Here is a 19,983-nt window from a genome sequence, read left to right as displayed (position 1 = left end):
ATATATATATATTAAAAATTCATATAACAGCATTTTGAAGTAAACTGGAGGGGAGAAAAAGTCAAAGCTCTCTTAAATCTCTATACTTAAGACGCTTATGACAAACATGCTGGCACCATAACACATCAAGCAAGAAGCCAAGGAGCTGACAGATAAAAAATTACAGCTTCATTGAACACAGTAAATACATTTATCTACATGACCTGAGGATCTAGCCCACGGGGCCAAAAATAAACAACAGGAAGCAGGTTTGTTAAATACGAAGCTAAAAGCACTTGAGTAATTATCAGGCTCTGAGCTACGGGCTAAGATTCATAGCAACTCTGTACAAACAGAACTGAAATTAAAGAGATTGTTCTTTCAATTGTTCATAAGCAGTGAATTAGGAACATAAATTTGAGGCCAAATATAGGGATTGTTTTGATTACATCACTGAATTGTCCTAAAGAAAACAAAAGCTTGGCATTTTGACCACTAGTCAAATTGTGCTATTTGTGCCACAAACTGTGCTACTCCTGATCACTGTCTCTCAGCTGAATATGCTGAAAACCAAAGTGTTTAAATCTGACAGCTGTGGAATTGGATTATGAAAATGACACAAAATCAGGAATAAACACTCCTCCCCCTTCTGCCTGATGTTTGTTCAAATAACTATTTCCCACTATGATCTGAATAGTAACGCTCTAAAGCCATCAAGAAAAATATTAGATTCTTGAACCCTAAAGTTTGTACAATTCTAGTTCCTTCCTTAAACTGTCTGCATTACCCCAGTGTTTCTAGAAAATTAGTTTCATGAAAACTAATTCCAAGGAGAGAATTTGGAATAAACTAACCAGTTCATGCACTTGCCTCAGTAATTGAGACTCGTTCAATTTTAAAACCATGAGAAATGAAATCTTATAAAAAGGCCATTGAAATATGATAGAGAGGAAATAAAATCTGATAAAAAAAGCCATATACAGTTTTAAAGGCATGCCTTTTTGGTTTATGATCTCACATACTTACCAATAAAATAAATTGATAAACATTATGCATATATACAGGTCATAAGAAAAATAGCAGATATCAAAGAAAATGCAATGAGAGAAACAATACCTATTTATCACTTTAAAGATTCATATATGAGTCTTGCTTATATTTTCCTGTTTCTTAACCTTCTTCAAATTGTTGCCAAATTTAAGACATTAGAAATGGCATATTTGAAACTAGACAGATATTTCCAGTTTTCCTGGTAACTCACCATAGTGGCATCCTCAATAATGGAGTAATTTGCTTGATGAAGGTAATGGTGCAATATATTACAGAGTAAACAAGAGGGATTTTCTTGCAAGAAACGAGCCACTTTGGTAAGCCTGTTGTACTTGCTTCTCAGAGGGAAGTGCACACTTTTATTCTAGATTGAAATAAAAACATTTTCAGCATATGAACATACTTGCAAACAGAGCATCAATGAAAAGATTTCATCTATGAGGCAACAAACGTCTAACCTCATTTTGAACTTCTGCAACAAGGATTTGGCTCGTGGGTACTCACCTTATTTTAAATACTGCATGTGAAAAACAATTCTGGATGCATATTTATATATATGAAGCAATAAAAGAAAAGGCTGGATTCAAATTGCAGGCCTTATAAAATTACATCTAGACTAACAGACATATATGCAAAGCTAGCTGCAATTTTTGAAGAAACAGTTTATTCCTAGCTAAAGACAAAACAGGCACTTTTCGAAATTTGGTTTATTGCTAGAAAGAGGGCAGGAAGAAGAAACAGGAAAGGAGGTAGGAATACGAGACTGCTGCAGAGGATAATTTTTGAGCAAAGCAGAAAACCAGCATCACACTTAGATCATCCATGTCACTAGGCAAGACAGGATCTCAGCGTGGGTATCACGTCCAAATCTTCCCACTAGATGGTGCCAATCCAAGCAACAGCAAACAAAAATACTTCATAAAATATACCAGGCATTACAGCCATACTTCTTACTCTTATTTTACCTGGAGATGCACTCCTGTAAAAAGCATGAGACTTGGCTCTGGAATTCAGATTGTGTACAAAAACCACAGCTTTTTGTGATCTCTTGTGACCAATCCCAAAGGCTCACAAGAGATGCTCTAAGTTTGCCAGTGAAAACATCCAGAATTCCAAAGACTATATTTTATCTATCACATTGGCCTGTTCTGATATGCTGATTGATTTTATAAAGGTCATTTACCTCTAGAGCTTCTGTCATAATGCACCCCATAACAGCACAGATTCGCAGGGTTCCTTCAGTTTCCAGCTTATTTAATGACGACTTCACTTGATCAATGGGAACAAGCCAAGCACCAACTGCAGGTGTTGCAGTGCTCAGGAGGTTCAGCTGCCTGTGGAGACAAAGAGAAAGGGGTGTTCACAGGCAGCAGCAGCAATGAGCAGGATTTTCTGGTGCTCTTATGAATGACAGTCAAATAGGAGGGACATTGAAGCCAAGTAATAAACACAGACTCACTGCCCAGAAAACAAGAACTGGCAAAAAGTACCTGAGAGAATTTGTGTTTTACTCACTCACACACTCATGATTCTTCCCACTTTTGCTACTGCTATTCCTTCTTTTTCCCATTTGTATTCCCTACTGAAATCATACAGTTTGAAATGCTCCTCACTGACTGAATCCCACTGAAGTGTTAAATGTCATGAAGGACTTTTGCTAAAGGGCTGAGGCAAGAGTACCAGCAGAGTATTTTCTAAGTTATGGCTCTATACTGACAGACTGAAATATTTGGCTTATTCTACATACATGATGTGAAAAACTACCTTAGAAATACACATCTAGAACTTTATAGTGCATGGCCATCAGATCATGCATGATATCCAGTTGAATACCAAAAGCACTGAGCTGCTCTCTTCACTGGCATTTCATCTACTCAAAACCAACACCTTCCCCTGCCTTTCTCCCTCATATATTTCCATCTCACCAGAACTTGCTAGTGAGGGCTTTTGGTTTCATTTGGCTTTTTTTACTCTTCATTTTTCCTTCTTTTAATTTTGTTGTAAGAATTTTCTAGCAGCACTTCTACAGAAATGACTACAATAAAAAACTGAAGCAAGTCTTACTGTGATATACACAAAATAAAAATTATCATTTTCAAAGCTTGAAATTCCATTCAGAACCTACCAAATACAAATGCCATTTAACAAAGCAGACCTGCCATTTTCCCTCTTTTATATCAGGCAAAATCATACCTTGAATATATATGGGCTGGGGAGCGCACATTGGTGGGAGCTGCAAAACTAAACCAAATTTCTTTGATTGTCAACTTCATACTGCAGGAGTCAGGGGGAGGAGGCATCAAGGGGATATCTTTTTTCAGATCATCTGATTCAACACCTTCGTCCTTCAAAAACAAGGAATGATGAAGTTAGAAGGGAAATTGACTTCCAAAATTATTACACTGAAAGGCACAAACACACCATACATGCTCAGAATTCTTTTTTTCACAGGCATTTAGGCAAAGCAAAATAAATTAATGCTAATCCTCCCAAGGGACTCTGCAGAAAGCTGGAAGTTTAGTGTCTAAGCAAACAGGATGAGTGACTAATGATTTCTACCCAGCTTGAACATACCTGCTCATCTGAAACAGAATTTCCATTAATATCTGAAGAGGGACTTATTCTGTCACAAGGGAGGTTATCTTCAGACACATCAGTGTTGTAGCCACTGCCAGTGGGGGAATCTGAAGAGTTGTTTGATGCAAGCAATCCACCTCTCTCTGTGTCCCTTGATTTGCCCATGACTCCAAAAGTGTTATACAGCACTGCCCCAGACTGTCTTCCCCCTGTAAAAATACCCAGACTCTAAAGGTTGGCAGCTGTAAACAGCTCTAAGTGACGGCCCACAGAGAAGATCTGTGCTTAAGCAGAGAAATACACAGGATTTTAGTTAAACAAGATGCATTACCATTTTATTCAACAACTTATCACTACAATTTTGAGCTTCTGATCCTTTTGAGTTTCTACCACAAGTAGATGAAGAGTATTCACATAAAGACTTTTAAAATATTATTCTCTGAAAAAAAAAGTAACTCTGATGATAGAAAACACACATATACTATGTGGGGTTTTTTTACTTTTTGTAACTAGCTTTCCTCTCCCAGAGCAAAACTCTGGCTCTGTAACGCACTTCCTGTGGATAAGGTGAGGATTTGAGTCACAAGTGAAAGCACCAATTTCAACCTTAAGTTCACAAACTGATGAAACCAGTTCATATGAAATTATTTCATATGCTATTATTAGTGATACTTACAACTAAAAATGTCTTTATTGTATAAACTATGAAATTTGTTTACCACAGAGATGTTCTATTCAGCATCACCCAGATTTAACGATTTCTAATCAAATAATTGCTAAGCCAGAAGACCTATCAACAGAACTGTCACTAATCTCAAAAAAAACCACACAGCCTTGAAAAGCTTTACCTTTTATAGTTAAATTTTCAATTCCACATTCAAACATTATCCAACCCCACTTCTCTTGACTAGGACCAATTCGAGCTACATCTGGAACAGCTTGTTGATCTGTTTCATCCATAAAAGTGAACTCATCCAACTCTTCCAAAGTAAAAAGAACTTTTGATTTCCCAAAAGGAATGGCTGTTATTGCACAAGTTCCAATATCTGTGAAAATAAATAGATAAATAAATATTTACTATTTTGCTCCAAAATGGAAAAACTTTACAACTTCCAAAAGCTCTCTGAAGTTCAGAGTGTTTTGTGGGAGTTATCCCTTTAGTATTCCTCAAACAGGAGGGGAGGAAAAAAAAAAAGAAAGAAAAAGTTTAAACTTGAAACACGAGCAAGAAAAAAAGCACAAAAAGAGGGCAAAAGAGCGTTGCTCCTGGTCTGTTAATATGGGAGAGATAATTTTTAATTTTGAAAAAAAAACCCAACCAAAACCCAAGGACTGAGCAGTATTTTCAATCACTTTATACCTAAATATCAAATACCTCAGGAAAAGAACTACACTGAGTCACATTATATCCCTTCTAATCCTTACTCCCTGTCTCCAATTTGTAACTGCACCCCTCTTTTGAAGTAAACATGAGATGCTAAGATCCTTAGAAAGGCTCTTCTCAAACCTTTTAAACAGAAAATGATGACTTTTCTTGGTTAGAACTCCGAAACTGGCCCTCTTGAATGTCTGTGGCATACCTGACACAGGACACTACTGCTAAGATTCCATCCATAACTAAGTAAAAAGGGAGGTAACCATTGCAGTGTTCTCTGTTTTTGTTTTCCTCCAATTTCATTTGCTCACTCATCTTTGCACAGCAATGGGATTTTCTGTTGTTTATTTATTTATTGTGTATTTTTTAATCCTCTTGGCTTTACAGAGTACTTCCTCATGTCTGAAGACTCCTGTTCCTTACGGAACAGAGTCAAAACTGGTGTAGATTCCATTAAACTTGAAGTAGTTTAACAAAAACAGCCTCTACATTTGGTCATCTTTTCCTGGTTTGTTTTTCCAGGATCAGGAGTTAGAGCAAAACTTCACTCCTAGCTTCTTGAAGGCATTTCCTTAACACAAACAAGAAGGAAGTCAATGGTATAGATCTCATTTTCAGCTTTAGAGTTGTTATAGTTTTAAAAATCTACAGGTTGTCATGCTGAAATTTGTGGCACAACAGGCAATTATTGAAAGTGTTAGAATGCAGTAAAAAAGCAAAGAAGTGTAATTCATTCCCTACAAAAGGTGACAAAAACGGTAGCTGAAAAGAGATTAGCTGGGAGAAAGGCAGCTCAGGCCTCAAATTCCAGCAGTGCAGGTCAATATTTACAGGGCAACACATCTGCCACACAAACTGCTTACAAGTTTGTCTTGACAGCTTTTAGTTTGCCTAAGTTTAAATCTAGCACTTAGTGGAATAATAATTCATCCCAAACTTCTTTTTCAAATATCTGCAAAAGCTCTGGGTGCAAGTAGCTTTTCAGCCATGTTGACAAAAAACCTACAACCAAACTACAAGATCAAGACCAACTGTAACTACTTGCTTCTATTAAAACTGACATTTCCACATTTTAATACTGTTCAATACCTGTTGTATCAAGACCTCTAAGCTGTCCATGAACACGATGGATGTTCAATTTAGCAGCAATTTCTTTTCCTTTTTCTGCTCCAGAGTTGGATCTCAGTGAGCCAGAAGACTGGGGCTGCATTTTGCTGGTTTGGATGTAACGATCAAATGTGACAGAATTCCTCCCAGCTTCTGCATTGTTTGAAGTCTCCTCAACTATACCCCTTTACAATATCAGGGAGGGAGAAGCAATTAAGCAAACCTCAAGATAAACAAAAACAATGAAACAAACATGTCTGAAGTTTATGACAAATAGCGACATGTTCTGTTCTTACCTGTTCATACGAACTTGAGTAGCAATTCTATCAAAACACAAAGCTACCAGGGAAACGTGAGTCACGGTTTTGCTGGAAGAAACTCCTGGGGATTCATCCACAGATGCTTGTAGCAAACACAGGTTCACCTGCACACAGAATTCCATCAAAGAGTAAAGACATTTAGAAAAGCATGTTACATTAATCACTCATTTCTAATAGAACCTTGTCTTATACTTTCAGTAAAAGGAAAAATAAAACCGTGACACCCAGAATATAATTTAAAGACATGGCAGCCAGTTACCCCTATGGTGGGTGATATTTAACTACTGCATGTCTACCATCATAAAATTAAGAAGTTCCAAAATTCAAAACTTTAGTTGTCTAGCACAAATGCATAGCTTCACTTCAGCTTCTGGGGAACAAACAGGGATCCAAAATAAAAAACTTTGTGAGGCACTTTTCCACTGATAAGCTTAAAAAAAAGTTGTTACCTTTGGAACTGTAACATTGGCTTGAAGACCTTTAATTGTCACATTATCTTGCTTAAGTGAGAGATTGGTCTGTGCTGGTCCCTGGTTTGTTGTTCCTGTTGTGGTGGTGTCTATTTTTGTTCCTCTGATGTCTTGCTTGGAAGACAACTGGAAGAGGAGAGAAAAATAATTTATTAGCACAAACTCAAGAGCTGCTGAGCTCAGGAGTAACAGGATATTTTATTAGCATTGAAGCAGAAAGAGATTTTGACTTGATTTTAGGCAATTTACCATGATTTCCAGAATAAGGGCTGCAGCACTTAGAGGTACAGTAGGTCTAAAACCATAAGGGCAGCAGTGCCATTCTGCAGTAAACTTGAACAACCAGACTTCAGCTGGAAGTTTGAATTCTACACGTGTAAGCTATATCAGACAACTTACTATGAACCAAGTTATTAGTGTCCACTACACTGTGAAGTCTAAGAAACCATAAAATATAAATATGGTCATTACCATGGACAGAAAGAACACCTAATTCTGTAGAGCTACCATACAATTCTATTTAAGTTAAATGAATTTTTTAAGGTCTCAGATGAACTGCAAAAAAACCCCACAGGCACTTTCAAAGCACTCCCTAACTACTATAAAATAATAAGTAACATCTCACTGAGATGAATGTAATACTTAAGAATACCAGCTATAGTAATTTCCAAGAACAGAATGTGTGATTTCATCTGATGTAAATTACTCTAGACCATCCAAAACAGAAAAACTTGAATCCTGTAAAAGATTCCTGGACAGTGAAAGACAATATCTAAGAGTTGATTATGAAAATGCATGTAAGTATGCATTCCAAATTAACATAGCTATCATTTTAGCTTTATATCTCAAACCACTAAATTCAGTTAAAATATTTTGTATCTAAGATACAGAAATGAGCATTCTCTCAAATCCATGTGGATATCCTTGTTTTTCCCTCACATTTTCTGAGAAGCTGGTCTTGCTGTTCTGCACAGCATCCCTCAGGACTTTGCAGTGCAGGTCATCCACGATTGCTGCCGGGTGCCGGGAGCTGGCACAGTGCACCATAGCCTCGATGTACCTGGCAGGGGAAAAGAGCCACCAGAGACCATTGAAACTCCCAGTTTCACCATCAGCCACGTGCAATTAACACTACAGAGGAAACACAAGCACTGACAGACACAAAGGGCACTTCCCATTGTTCCAGGCACCTCATAGGAAATGCAGAATTACATCCGGTGGGCACCAGGCCCTGCTGTTCCATCAGCCATGCTGTTCAATCCTTTTACCTATGCCTTTGCTGAGCAGAACTGTGTTTTTAGACAACCACACAACAGCTGTGATTTTAGACAATGTTTAGTGCCATCAAAATGAAATTACCTATCCAGTGCCTCTGCTACAAGAGGAGTCAGAACTACATCTACAGTTCCTTTTATTTCCACGATGGCCGTTGTGCGTGTCTGGAAGACCGGGTGATCCAACGTCCATTCCTCTGTTATTGTTTCATCATCTGTGTTCTCTGCAGACTTCTTATCCAAGGGAGTGTAAGGTGTGCTAGACAAGTCAAACACACATCAGTGATCAGGCTTTGCAAAAACAAACACAAAAGTGTTCTGCTATCATTTTAACTCTTAATGAAACCCACATAACAGCAGGTTTCCTCTACTGTATATCTTAGAAAGTACAAAAATACAATCCCCCCTAAATTCAAGTTAAGCTTCTGGCAATGAAATGGACACTTGCATTAGCACCTCCAAATTCATCTAAATGAAATCACCATTCATAATCTTGAAAATGTACATGTGAAATAATTTAATGCTTGCACTGTGTACTTTCTGTTTGACCAAACCCAAATATTTCATAATAGAATGATCTGTTCTGAAATAGATCTGGTACTGAAAACTACTGCTGTAAATCAAATTTTGAAAGGGCTAGCAGGAGCCAAAATATTTCACAGGAGTAAAATAAAAATCCTACTCTTGAAAAATATGCTAATAATGTAGCATACATTATGTGTTCAACTTACTTAGATGTTGATCCTGTGAGCTGCATGCCTCTGTCCAGCAGTGAATTAGCTGTGAGACCCTGTTTAACAATCTAAGATAGAAGTGCAAAGAAGTTTATTACATTCCTTCCATATATGATAAACACCCCAACCAAGGGATCTTTAAGAACTCCCCTTAAAACTGTTTTTGTTAAAAGAACAGTTTGAAACATATTCTCCAATATAGGATACAGGAATTCCTAGGTTTGCTTTTTAAATTCCTTGAAAAATCAGATTACACTGCTTTTACATAAACATTGATTTATTGGCTTTTAAAAAACTCCTTCAAATACTAATCTACATAAGGTTTGCATCAACACAAACCTTTTCTGCGAAATGATAACAAATTCAGTTCCAGAACTCAATCACCTGTTTTATATCAAGTCATTTATATCAAGTCATTATTTTTCATATATTTCAGTTCACCTCCTTCCTTAAGCATGTATGTTCAGGTCACTTAAAAAAAATAATTTCCTAAACCTGAGTTGCAATTTAATTTTGAAATAAAGCACTGAGAGCCTGAAGTATACTTTATCAGTATTAAATGTACTGCTATTTGAGTTGTGTACAATTCATTTTAAACAAAACTCACATAAATGTCCTCCAGCTGTATATCATTCAACAGACAGCATTTTTAAGTGCAACAATGATAATTCAGAATACACATCCACAGAATTCTAACTCCTCTTTTTGCCCACAACCTTCCAGCCACACAGTCCCATGATGTGAAGCTAGAAGTTCAAGGTATTCTTTAACTAAAAGCAAAGGAATTTCAAGTTTTTTGTATCTTATTCACATAACTGGTACTAAGCCCTTTTAAGTTATTCTGAATTCTTACTCCTTTCTCTACTCCTCCATCTTCCATACCTTAAAAGTTGGGACAGAGAGTTGCTCAAAGGATGAGGAACTTTCTTCACTCGTTGGTGTGTCAAGATCCAAAGGGCGATGCAATGAGGATTTGGAAGTTCTTTTGTTGGTTGGGTGCTTTACTGACCAGTTGATCACCTGGAACTGTGTCAGGTAATTTTGGTAACATGCCATTACAGGCTGCTGGGAAGTGATTTGTTCCCGTTCCACAGTCTTCTCAGAGTCCAGGACGTACATGTTGTCAGCGTGCTCATCATCTCCTCCCAGAGCTGAAACAAATGAAGCCTGGGAAGGATGAGTCTTAATTGGCAACGTTTTCATATCTTGACTGATTTCTCTGTGGATTGTGCTTGTTAAGGGCCCTTCCACGCTGTGATAAATAGACCCCCTACTGTATTCAGCTTTCTGAGCTTGCTTTTTTCTCTTCTTCCTCCCTGGATAAGTCCCTGGACCTTCATCGCTGCTTATTGGCTCAAACTCTTCAGCAGCTGAAAAATAAGCCTCGCTATCCGCCATGGACATGCTGGAATCCATGGAGCGGTACTGGTGGAAGGAGTTGGAATCTGCTGAGGGTGTGTAGGGGAAGGAGCCAAAGCTCCTCCTCTGCTTTGGGGAGTCCAGGACGTTCTCGTCGCTGCGGGACACGTCGCTGCTGAACTGCACTCCCACGGGCACGGGCTGCTTGTCCCCATAGAACGCGGCTGTCAGGCTCTTGGTGCTGCCCAGGCGCCGAGCACACGGACGCCTGGCGCTTCAGGGGGGACCTCATGGGGGACTGGCCCACGGGCCTTTCCTGGGGGCCAGGGGATGCAGGCCGGCCCTCTGCAGCCTCCACAGTGACACTGGGAACACAAAGAAACACAACACTTGATTATTTCTGTACTAATGCTTCTCTTCCTGCACTGCAGCAGCTGCCAAATGCATCGGTGATTCTATGGCTCTCTATTAGCACAGCCATTATTTTCATAATGCTGGTTACACACTGAACTCTGCCACTTGTCCACATACATGTCAGGACCCAGGACATCCCTCTGGCTGTCCAGAGCAGCCAACACCCCTGCCAGGGGTCTCAGACCCCCTGGTACAGAGCCCAAGATGGCTGTGGTTTTGATTATGACCTGTGGAGCAAATGACCAACCTTATATGAAGATCAGCAAGCCACAACAGTTTAGGTAGAATAATAGCGAAGTTATCATGGAGTGGAAAAGTAGATTTTGGGGTTTCTAGAATGGGGATTCAGGAGGCAAGATGGAGGGATCTGGGCATTCCTCCAGCCTTTCTCCTCCTTCTTCTTGGCCTCCATCTTCTGCTGTGATGTTGACACTTTTAGATTGGCTTAGAGTAGAAGCTCACTGTCTAACACAGGTGATAGGTATTGGGAAGCAATTGTAAACATTGTACACAGTTTTTAGTATAAAGACATAACACCGTCCTGGGGCAGTCAGTGTGCCTGGAACTGTCCTGCTGGACGGACCTTGGCAGGCCAGGAGAAAAATTTTTATAGATAAGATACAATAAACAACCTTGAGACCGAGAACTGAAGAGCTCCGACTCATTCTTCAAGCACTTGGGCTGGGAAAAGAGACTTTTAACATTCTCGGGGTCACAGCGACCCGAAAGACCCCAGAGTAAGAAATTTGATTTAGCTATTTTTCAAGTGTTAATGGTGTTGCTGAAACATGTTTCCTAGTTTGAATGATTATTTGGGCCCCTAATAGGGGATGGTTACCTGAGCAAGATAGAAAATCCAGCATGTTACCAGCACTTGTTAAATGTTTGGTTTTACATCCTCTGTATGTCTCGGGATCTCTCGCTGCTCAGAGTGATCCCGATAAATGGCAGAAAGTCTCTTTTCCCAGCCCGGCGCTCAAAGAAGGAGTCAGAGCTCCTCAGTTCTCTGTCTCAAGGTTGTTTATTGTTCCTTATCTATAAAAAATTTTCTCCTGGCCTGCCGAGGTCCATCCAGCAGGACAGTTCCAGGCACACTGCCTGCCCCCAGGGCGGAGTTATGTGTTTATACTAAAACTATGTACAATGTTTACAATTGCTTCCCAATACCTATCACCTGTGTTAGACAGTGAGCTTCTACTCTAAGCCAATCTGCAAGTGCCACCATCACAGCAGGAGATGGAGTCCAAGAAGAAGAAGAAGGAGAAAGACTGGACACACCCAGATCCCTCCATCTTGCCTCCTGAATCCCCATCCTAGAAACCCCAAAATCTACTTTTCCACTCCATGATAACTTCGCTATCAATCTACCTAAACTGCTGTGGCTTGCTGATCTTCATATAAGGTTGGTCATTTGCTCCACGGGTCATAATTAAAACCACAGGCATCTTGGGCTCTGTGCCAAGGGTCTCTGAGCGCCCTGGCAGGGGTGTCGGCCGCTCTGGACATCCAGAGGGATGTTCTGGGTTCCCACATCTTACATCTCAAATTTCTTACATCTTGGAGCATTCAAGAGTCAAATTAGATGCCTACCTGGACAAGACTACTAACCTTCCATGAGCATCTTCCCTTTTTGCACTGGGCAGGAACTCCTTCTGTCCCAGGTGATCCTCAGCAGTGGATGAGGGGCTGTCCTTCTCCCCTGCAAGCAAGGGCAGGGCAGCACTGGAGCTGCTGGTTTCCTCTGAAGAGGAGGAGGAGCTGTGGGAGCGCAGCGGCACTTGGAGGCTCAGGTGCTGTGCTTTCCTTTCCACTTCTATCCCCACAGATCTGCAGTCCCAATCTTTCCTTTTGACACCATTTCCTTTGCCTAGGATCAAGGAAGGAAAAGAAAAAGTTCATATCTCATAACATAACTGCAGTGGACTCTTCCCTGCCTACTGAAATAAAAATCATTACATAAAAGTCCTAGTATTGAAATGCATGCACATACTAGCATGTTCTCCTGACAAAAGTTAATAAAATCATGTCAGCAAATCATCAGATGTTGTACTTGTATAGAAAGCAGCCAACTGAGACAAAGTCAAAAATCTCCTTTTTACTCAGCATGGAGGTGCATGGTAATATAAAAATCCAGCATATGAAAGCTTGCTCAAGCTCTGCCTGCTCTTAGAAGGGGTCAAGCCACAAGAGCACAAGCATTTGTACTTTATTAATCAGATTAATAAACACTACAAATAGCAAAACATTAGGAAATCATACTTTTGGGCAAAATAGAGTAAAAACACAATACAGTGCATTCTCACCATCTAAAATTTTAGGAATCTCCTTAGTGATGATCCATTCTCCTGGCTGCAGTAAAGACTGCCCATAAAACATATCAGATTCTGCACTTGTGCTTGAGAAAGCAGAGCTGCTTGAAGGTGTCAGTTCCTCCAGTTTGAAGAAATCCAGTCCCGTTAAGGTTCCACCGAAGAACCGACAACCACCGAGACAGCCACACTTGTTCTTGCTTCTCTTATTTCTCAAATTATCATCAGGCCACAAAAACCACAACCTACAAAAGGAAGAAGAGCACAAAGCAACACAAAAACATGACCATGCTGAAGCTCAGTGAAAGCAAGATGAACAAATATCCCTCTCAAATGCACCTCCCTGGAGCACATGGCTCACCTCTTGGTTCTGTTATCGTGCGTTTCCAAGAAATGCCTCTGCACCTCGTGTTTAGAAGGGTGATCTGCAGCTAAAGCAATGTCAGCAGTGATGAGGCCCAGGTTGACAGAGCCAGCTTCCAGCCAGTATGCCCTCCTCAGTATTGGCTGGAGGCCAGTCCTGCAGTTGTTGACCTGCTCCACGTACTGCCTGAGCTGCAGGTCCTGGATGGCGGCGCTGACACCTTCCCCCACGGACTGGTTGTGCAGGTTGCAGTTTGCAATGCGTATGGCACCCATCTGAAACAGGATTTAAACAGCAACTCTGACTATTTGTCAGTGAAACAAAGGAAAAGTGGCCTTAAACCAGTTAACACATCCCAAACTACAGCCCAAAAAGATCTCAGTAAAATTCTCTCTGGGGAAGCAGTACTATTTGCAAGTCAGCGTACACACAAAAGAAGGCAAGATTAGAAATTAATCTCAGACACTTTTTACCTAACAAAAAAATAAAATTACTTAGAAGCATCCTTTTGTAAACAAAACAGAAATCACTTGTCATGAAAATTCAAAAAACTTAAATCATTAACTTTTTTACTGTCATCTAAAATCCAAAAAACTTGAATCTTTCAAACTTGTTTAGTCCTCAAACTTCATATAATCCGCAGACATTGGATCAGATTTCCTGCATAGCTTGAGTCCTCCCCAACATGTCACCATGAAGCACCTGAAATTTCAGATGGAGTTTGCCAAATCTAAACCCAGAAAAGCTGAAAGATAAGCCAGCCATAGAAGAGCTACCCACAGGGTTAATATTAAATTATGGTTTCTCATCTCTGTCATAGATGATAAAGGAAATAATCTTTTTTTATTTGAATAAAACACATTCAGGATATAATTTTCTAGAGTGGTTCAGGTTATTAAACTGCCTTTGAAAATACTGCCATTCATATTGATGCCTACAGACACTGTTAATATTTATGATGGTGCTTTTTAATATTGGATTCAAAAGAATTTGGAGGCTCAAGCATTTTTTTTAGTGCCATAGGGCAGCAAGCCATTCAAGTGATGAGATATCACGTCATTAAAAAAATGTTTAAAATAATTACCAGTGCCCTTTAGTTAGATTCTTGCTCATAATGTGAAGCTGTGCCCAAAACTTTGAATTTTAAGTCTGCCATTTAAAACTGCATTTATTAACTAACACCTCAATTACTACTCAGTTATGTCAGCACAGCAGTTTTCTTCTTTGCTGTTGTTACCATAACTCAGCTGTATCTAAACTCATATTTTGCTACACTGAGTAAATTATTCCTTTTTTCCTCTGTGCAGTAGGATAATGGTGAGAATATCAGCTCTTCTCTGCACAGCCCTTTTTGAACAGAGGACTCAGTCAGGCAGTGGCACAAACACTTCTCCCTTCTCTACCAAAGATACACCTAAATTCACACAAGAGGACCGTGAGTTATCCAGCACTGACTTGTAGATGATCCACATCAATCATTTCCATTTGCTGAATTATTAATTCACAGGACAAGTTCTTATCAACTCTCAGGTACAAACACCAAGATTTATTTACCTGGAGCATTCTAAATTATTTTATACCAAATCTGCAACTTCCACTTTTATTTTGGGAGACATATACTCCTCCTTACATTTGCCCACATAATTAATGGAATTATTAAATAGAAGCCAAATTGATCTACTCCTGGCCCAGTCCATAGTGACTTTTTATCACGTAAAGTTTTAGAAATTCTGCTTAATCCACTGCATGCAAGCAAGCCATCAATGCAGGCAGATATTCTATCAAAAAGCACAAATATCTCTATTAGCAAAGTATTTAATTGCTGTCAAGAAAGCTATTTTTACCTTGATATTGGTGGCACAGCCATGTTCCACCACATAGAGATCTGCTCCATCCATGGCTAAGCGTGTCATCGTGTACTTTAAGTCATCTGATGTTGGGCATGGCCCAGGCACAGAGTTTGTCTAAAGGAAAAGGGAAAAGAAAGAATAAAGGAAAAAAAACATATAAACATCTACTAGGAGCTTCTTTTGGGCTGAGCCTTTTACTTATGTTCTGGGGGGATTTGTGGAGTGTTCCAGAGAACCTGTGCATGTCCAGTGAGCAGCAGGGATGGATGACAAGGTACCTTTGGGTCACAAAAGCGGCGGTCGATGCCGTGCTGGCACAGGATGACGGATTTGGGCCTCTCCAGCTCGAACTCCCGACACACCACGTGGAACACAAAGGTCTGCCCCCATTCCACAAGGCAGGCGAGCTGTAAGCAAACAACAGCATCCATCAGCACCCACACAAAATGGATTTGTGCTGTTCCATGGAGAACAGAGAACAACTCCAAGGGCTGGGGTGTGAGCAGGAGGCTTCAGCACCTTCCTGCTACTCAAAGCTGACTTATATTCTTGTGTGCACCACAACATGCAAGTCTGTACTTTCTCATGGAAAAGCACAATGACATTAAACAATTTACGAAATTTTTTCTTAATAAAAGGCAGCAGCTTTTGTTCTTGCAGCCAGCTGAGAACTTCATTGTAAAAACAGAGCTCCCCCAACTTTATCATGAAGAATAGCTCAAGGTACTTCGTTACCATTCATAATTTAAATGTCAGGTTTGCTTCTATAAAAGCAACAAAGTTACATTTAGATAGCACAGGAGGAAACTGGCTTAACAAAAGACTGCTGATTCTTGCTAGACTAGTAATTAGCCTATTGTTGATTTAAGTCTTTTATATAGTTAGCTCTCTCATAAAGGAAATGATTCATGACTGTCTCTGTTATGAGAGGGAAATGGGTTTTCGTTGGCTTGCCAAAGGAAAGGGCACTTAAAATCAGCAGTAATTTGAATGGAATTTAATCTAGCTATGACTCTCCTGCACAAAACCTCTCCTCCTCCGTTCAGTGTAGTCCCTTCACAAATTCCTGCAATACATCACACTATGGAAGGAAAAAAGCCAATGAACCTGAAACAGCAAATTCAAGAGCTGACAACTAAAAAAAATACAATTGCATATAATTGAGAATGGCTTTATAAAGCAAGAAAATCCTTCAGCTCATTAGGCCTTAAGAAATGTTCTTTAAGCTTGGACTACTTTGAATCAACAAAGTTTAATTTTGAACCATAGAGCAGTGGAGCAAATCCTCCAGATCATCTAAGTCAGTGGCAGCATTTTGCAAAGTACCACCACAAATGTCTGTATATGTAGCAAGAAAACATCTATTCTTTAGAGTTAGTAAACTTGATTGTATGCCTTATTTTATTTGCTGCAGAAGTCTCCCAATTAAATATGTGCTTAATCCTAGAAAATACCAATTCTTAGAGGAACAAGAAGATGTAGAAGTGTCTTAAAAAATTAGAAATCATTAAAGAAATAGTAACTACTAAGTAGAATGTATGGACTTTTCTTGTGCCTCAGAATACACTGGCAATGCAACCCTCCTTTAAAGATCTGGCAGACCACAGCAGAAATAAATCAGAATGATCTGCTTGTTGTAAACTTGGAGTAATTCACCTAGGTGGAAAGACAAATGTAACATAAATGGCAAAATTAAAAGGGGTTAGTGTTAAGACTTACCTAACAAAGTGCAATACTGGGAAAGCAAATTATGTTCCAGTGGGACCAAGGAGCACAATTTCTGCAATGAGCAGCTACTCCTGAGGCCTGTCCACACTACACTCCCACAAATCATCTCATTTGCCTCTTGCTTTAAAACATCACTCTGACAATGGCTCATTTGGCATCTCCTGTCCCTTTACAGAAATGATTAGATTTTAAAGTTATAAAGCAAGGCACAGATCACATGCTTTCCAGAAATCCACACTGTGCCTGTTCTAGAAGGAAGAAGGGTAACACTTGAGTACTTGAGCCTGGTTTCTGGATGGTACCTGTGGTGCTGTCACTTTGGCTGTGAGGCTTCCAGCCTGCACATCTATCAGCCAGGCATATTCCAAAGTGTCACTTCCCAGGGGCAGCCCTTCTGCAGAAAACATGGCGTGGGCACGGAGCTGCAGGCCCGACAGGCTGATGTGACCCTCCCGGAGCACCTCGTCCACTGCAGGGCGCTGCCAAGGACAAGGAGGTGAGAGGCAATTCTTGGAAAAGATGCAACACCAGCTTTACTTAATCCTGCTCATTTTACTGAGCAAAAAACTCTGGACAAAACTAAAAATTTTTACAAAATACACATCAGATTTTTCTTACGGCTCACAAGCCTTAATAAAACCTTTGCACAAGAAGAAAATTTCTGCCAAAAAATAATTCAATTTTAACATCAACACAACTTCCACAATACAGCCACACAAACACTGACTGACTACCTGATAATTGTCATTCAGAAACAGATTCACTGGCGACAATACAAGCTGAAGCATTGTTTCTCTAAACCCTTTCTTCATCTCGAAACACAGCCTCTCCAAGAAAGCTGTAGGGCAGTCTGGACCATCTGGACTGCAATGCTGAAATAAAAGATAAACAAATCTGTTTCAGAACCTGAAAGTACATAACATGGTTGAAACTTTACTATCAGCTGCAAATCTGTGAGTAGGAAGTACGAGTATCCTGATTTTCCTCTCAGTGGATACTCAAGAAGTCTGTGCAACTTCAAAAACCTTTTGAAAATTGCATAAACAGTAATTCAAAAAGATTTGGGTGAACCCAATGTTTTATCTGGATTTTTTATTCTAGGGTTCCCTCAGAAGTCAGGAGCAAAGAGCAGACTGCACCATTATAAGACAAATTTGCTAATCAGCAGAGAAATTGTAATGGTCAATCAAAAATAGCACACAAATCAAGTTCTGGGAATAACAAACATATTAAAAAATTATCCAGTTCTGCCTCCCAGATCAGCAAAATAAATCCTGTCTCAAAGTTGTTTAGACAGCCACAGTTGCAGCAGAGAGTACCTACACATTTTGGTATGTATGCTTACATTTTGGTAAGCACCACAGCAACTAAATGTTCCAGGCAGTTAAATGTGGTTCCAGACTGAAACTAAAAAAAAATAAATTACATGAAGCAAATTCTTTTATTATCATAAAGTACTTACCACTGGCAATCTCCCATGCACTTTGTACAAATTAACAAGCACAGTGATATCCCATGGGCGTAAAGTAAGAGGGTGAACAGGCTTGACTGAAATTTCATTTTCTTTTCTGTCATTTTCCACTCCTACAGCTGTCCAGCCAGAGCTTGAGGATGTTGACAGGGACAAAACAGGGCTTGAAATGACCTCTTCAAAGTCAGTGTACATGTCATCTTCCCCAAAATAATTTTCCTAGGGAAAAGAATTGTTATGATCACATGGAAAACAAATGAAAAACATGCAGGCAATGAATTGAAATACAAAACAAATCTTCTGGTTTTAATACTCCCTAAAATAAGTGGCATAGCTATAACCTACAGCTAAAGGAACACAGATACTTTTATGAAAACTGGATAGCTTAAATGTGCAAATTTAGGCATTGTGCTTTGTAGAAAATGATGGCAGCTCAGTAGTTCTCACAGTAGTGGTATTTGAGATAACATGCAACACAAGTAACTGAAATATTGTAACTGACACTTTTAAATAGGTTTTGTGCTTTTAAAGATACATAACAGAGTAAGAACACAAAACACATCCTGCAGGAAGTCACCCTCCTCCAACTTTCTGAACCTTTTTTCAGCAGGCTAAAAAGTCTTAACCATGCTTCTAAAATATTAGGTCATAAACATTTCTTGCTTGGGTCTAAAAGCCACCTTGTGTCTAAGCAAATCCTCTTGAATTATCCAAGGCCAAAGTAACACTGCCAAATTCTACTGGGAAACAGAGAATCCATCAGGTTTCTGGCAATCTGGCTGTTCTTTTAAGGGAGAAGATGTGATAAACTCTCAAGAAGAATTTTCTTGCAGTGATTTTTAATAAGGCAGACCCAGCAGAGGGTGGTAGGTGCTCCAGTAACTCACTCCTGACAACTCCTGCTGTGAATCATTCATTTCCAGACAGCAAAGCCTTAGCAGGGTGTGCTACACCAAAAAACTACCTCCCAAGATTAGAAGGCTTAACAAAGCTGCACGGACAATGTGTGCACAGGGATCTCTACACCATGTATTAAAAAAAGATCAATGAAAACAAACTGAAAACAACCACAAATCAGGAAAAGAAACATTAAAAAAAAAACCCTCCTAGAATTCTTTCAAGAGATGATCCCAGCACAGCTGGACTAAAAGTTCTAAACAGAGTCACAAAAATGCTAAAAAGAGCAATAAATGCACATTTTCATAAACAAGCTATTAATCAGAAATTTCTCTTGATAATTAGAATAGAAAAGCTAAATTTCACGTGAGAAATCTGCACCTAAAAAAGAAATCATTACAGAATGGGGGATCTAATGGAGCACTGTTTGCATTTATCTCCAGAGGCAAAAAGCACTGAAATGGTGCTGCTTTGCTTGAAAAGCCAGAATCCCCCATGAATTTATGGGCTTCAAAAAGAGGGTTCAATAAACAATTCAAACATGGCTTCATTTGCTCTGTACCAGGAGAAATCAAGGCTTCAAGATGCAGTACTGGCCTAATTTTAATCCTATTTATTTTATTGACAACATGAAAAAATAATGAGCATATTTGCAAGTCCTATACTCTACAAAACAATATTTTCTGCTACTCCTTGCTTATATGC

At 39.4% G+C, this 19,983-nt stretch overlaps 1 protein-coding gene across 1 annotated transcript in view; it reads right to left on the bottom strand.

Annotated features, from left to right (window-relative positions):
* The window catches only part of KIAA1109 (KIAA1109 ortholog), an 87,777-nt gene that overhangs the window by 36,986 nt on the left and 30,808 nt on the right, over positions 1–19,983 (bottom strand). The window contains 21 exon segments of the mRNA XM_030947036.1: positions 1,241–1,393; positions 2,213–2,363; positions 3,223–3,374; positions 3,604–3,815; positions 4,455–4,652; positions 6,071–6,273; positions 6,385–6,512; positions 6,858–7,004; positions 7,818–7,938; positions 8,238–8,411; positions 8,884–8,954; positions 9,769–10,498; positions 10,500–10,610; positions 12,268–12,526; positions 12,963–13,213; positions 13,330–13,607; positions 15,177–15,296; positions 15,461–15,589; positions 17,213–17,389; positions 17,645–17,782; positions 18,373–18,600. Of these exon segments, the coding sequence (XP_030802896.1) occupies positions 1,241–1,393; positions 2,213–2,363; positions 3,223–3,374; positions 3,604–3,815; positions 4,455–4,652; positions 6,071–6,273; positions 6,385–6,512; positions 6,858–7,004; positions 7,818–7,938; positions 8,238–8,411; positions 8,884–8,954; positions 9,769–10,498; positions 10,500–10,610; positions 12,268–12,526; positions 12,963–13,213; positions 13,330–13,607; positions 15,177–15,296; positions 15,461–15,589; positions 17,213–17,389; positions 17,645–17,782; positions 18,373–18,600 (4,131 nt within the window).

This window comes from Camarhynchus parvulus, chromosome 4 (genome assembly GCF_901933205.1).
Source record: "Camarhynchus parvulus chromosome 4, STF_HiC, whole genome shotgun sequence".
Taxonomy (NCBI): domain Eukaryota; kingdom Metazoa; phylum Chordata; class Aves; order Passeriformes; family Thraupidae; genus Camarhynchus; species Camarhynchus parvulus.
This window is presented reverse-complemented; position numbering and strand designations above follow the sequence as displayed.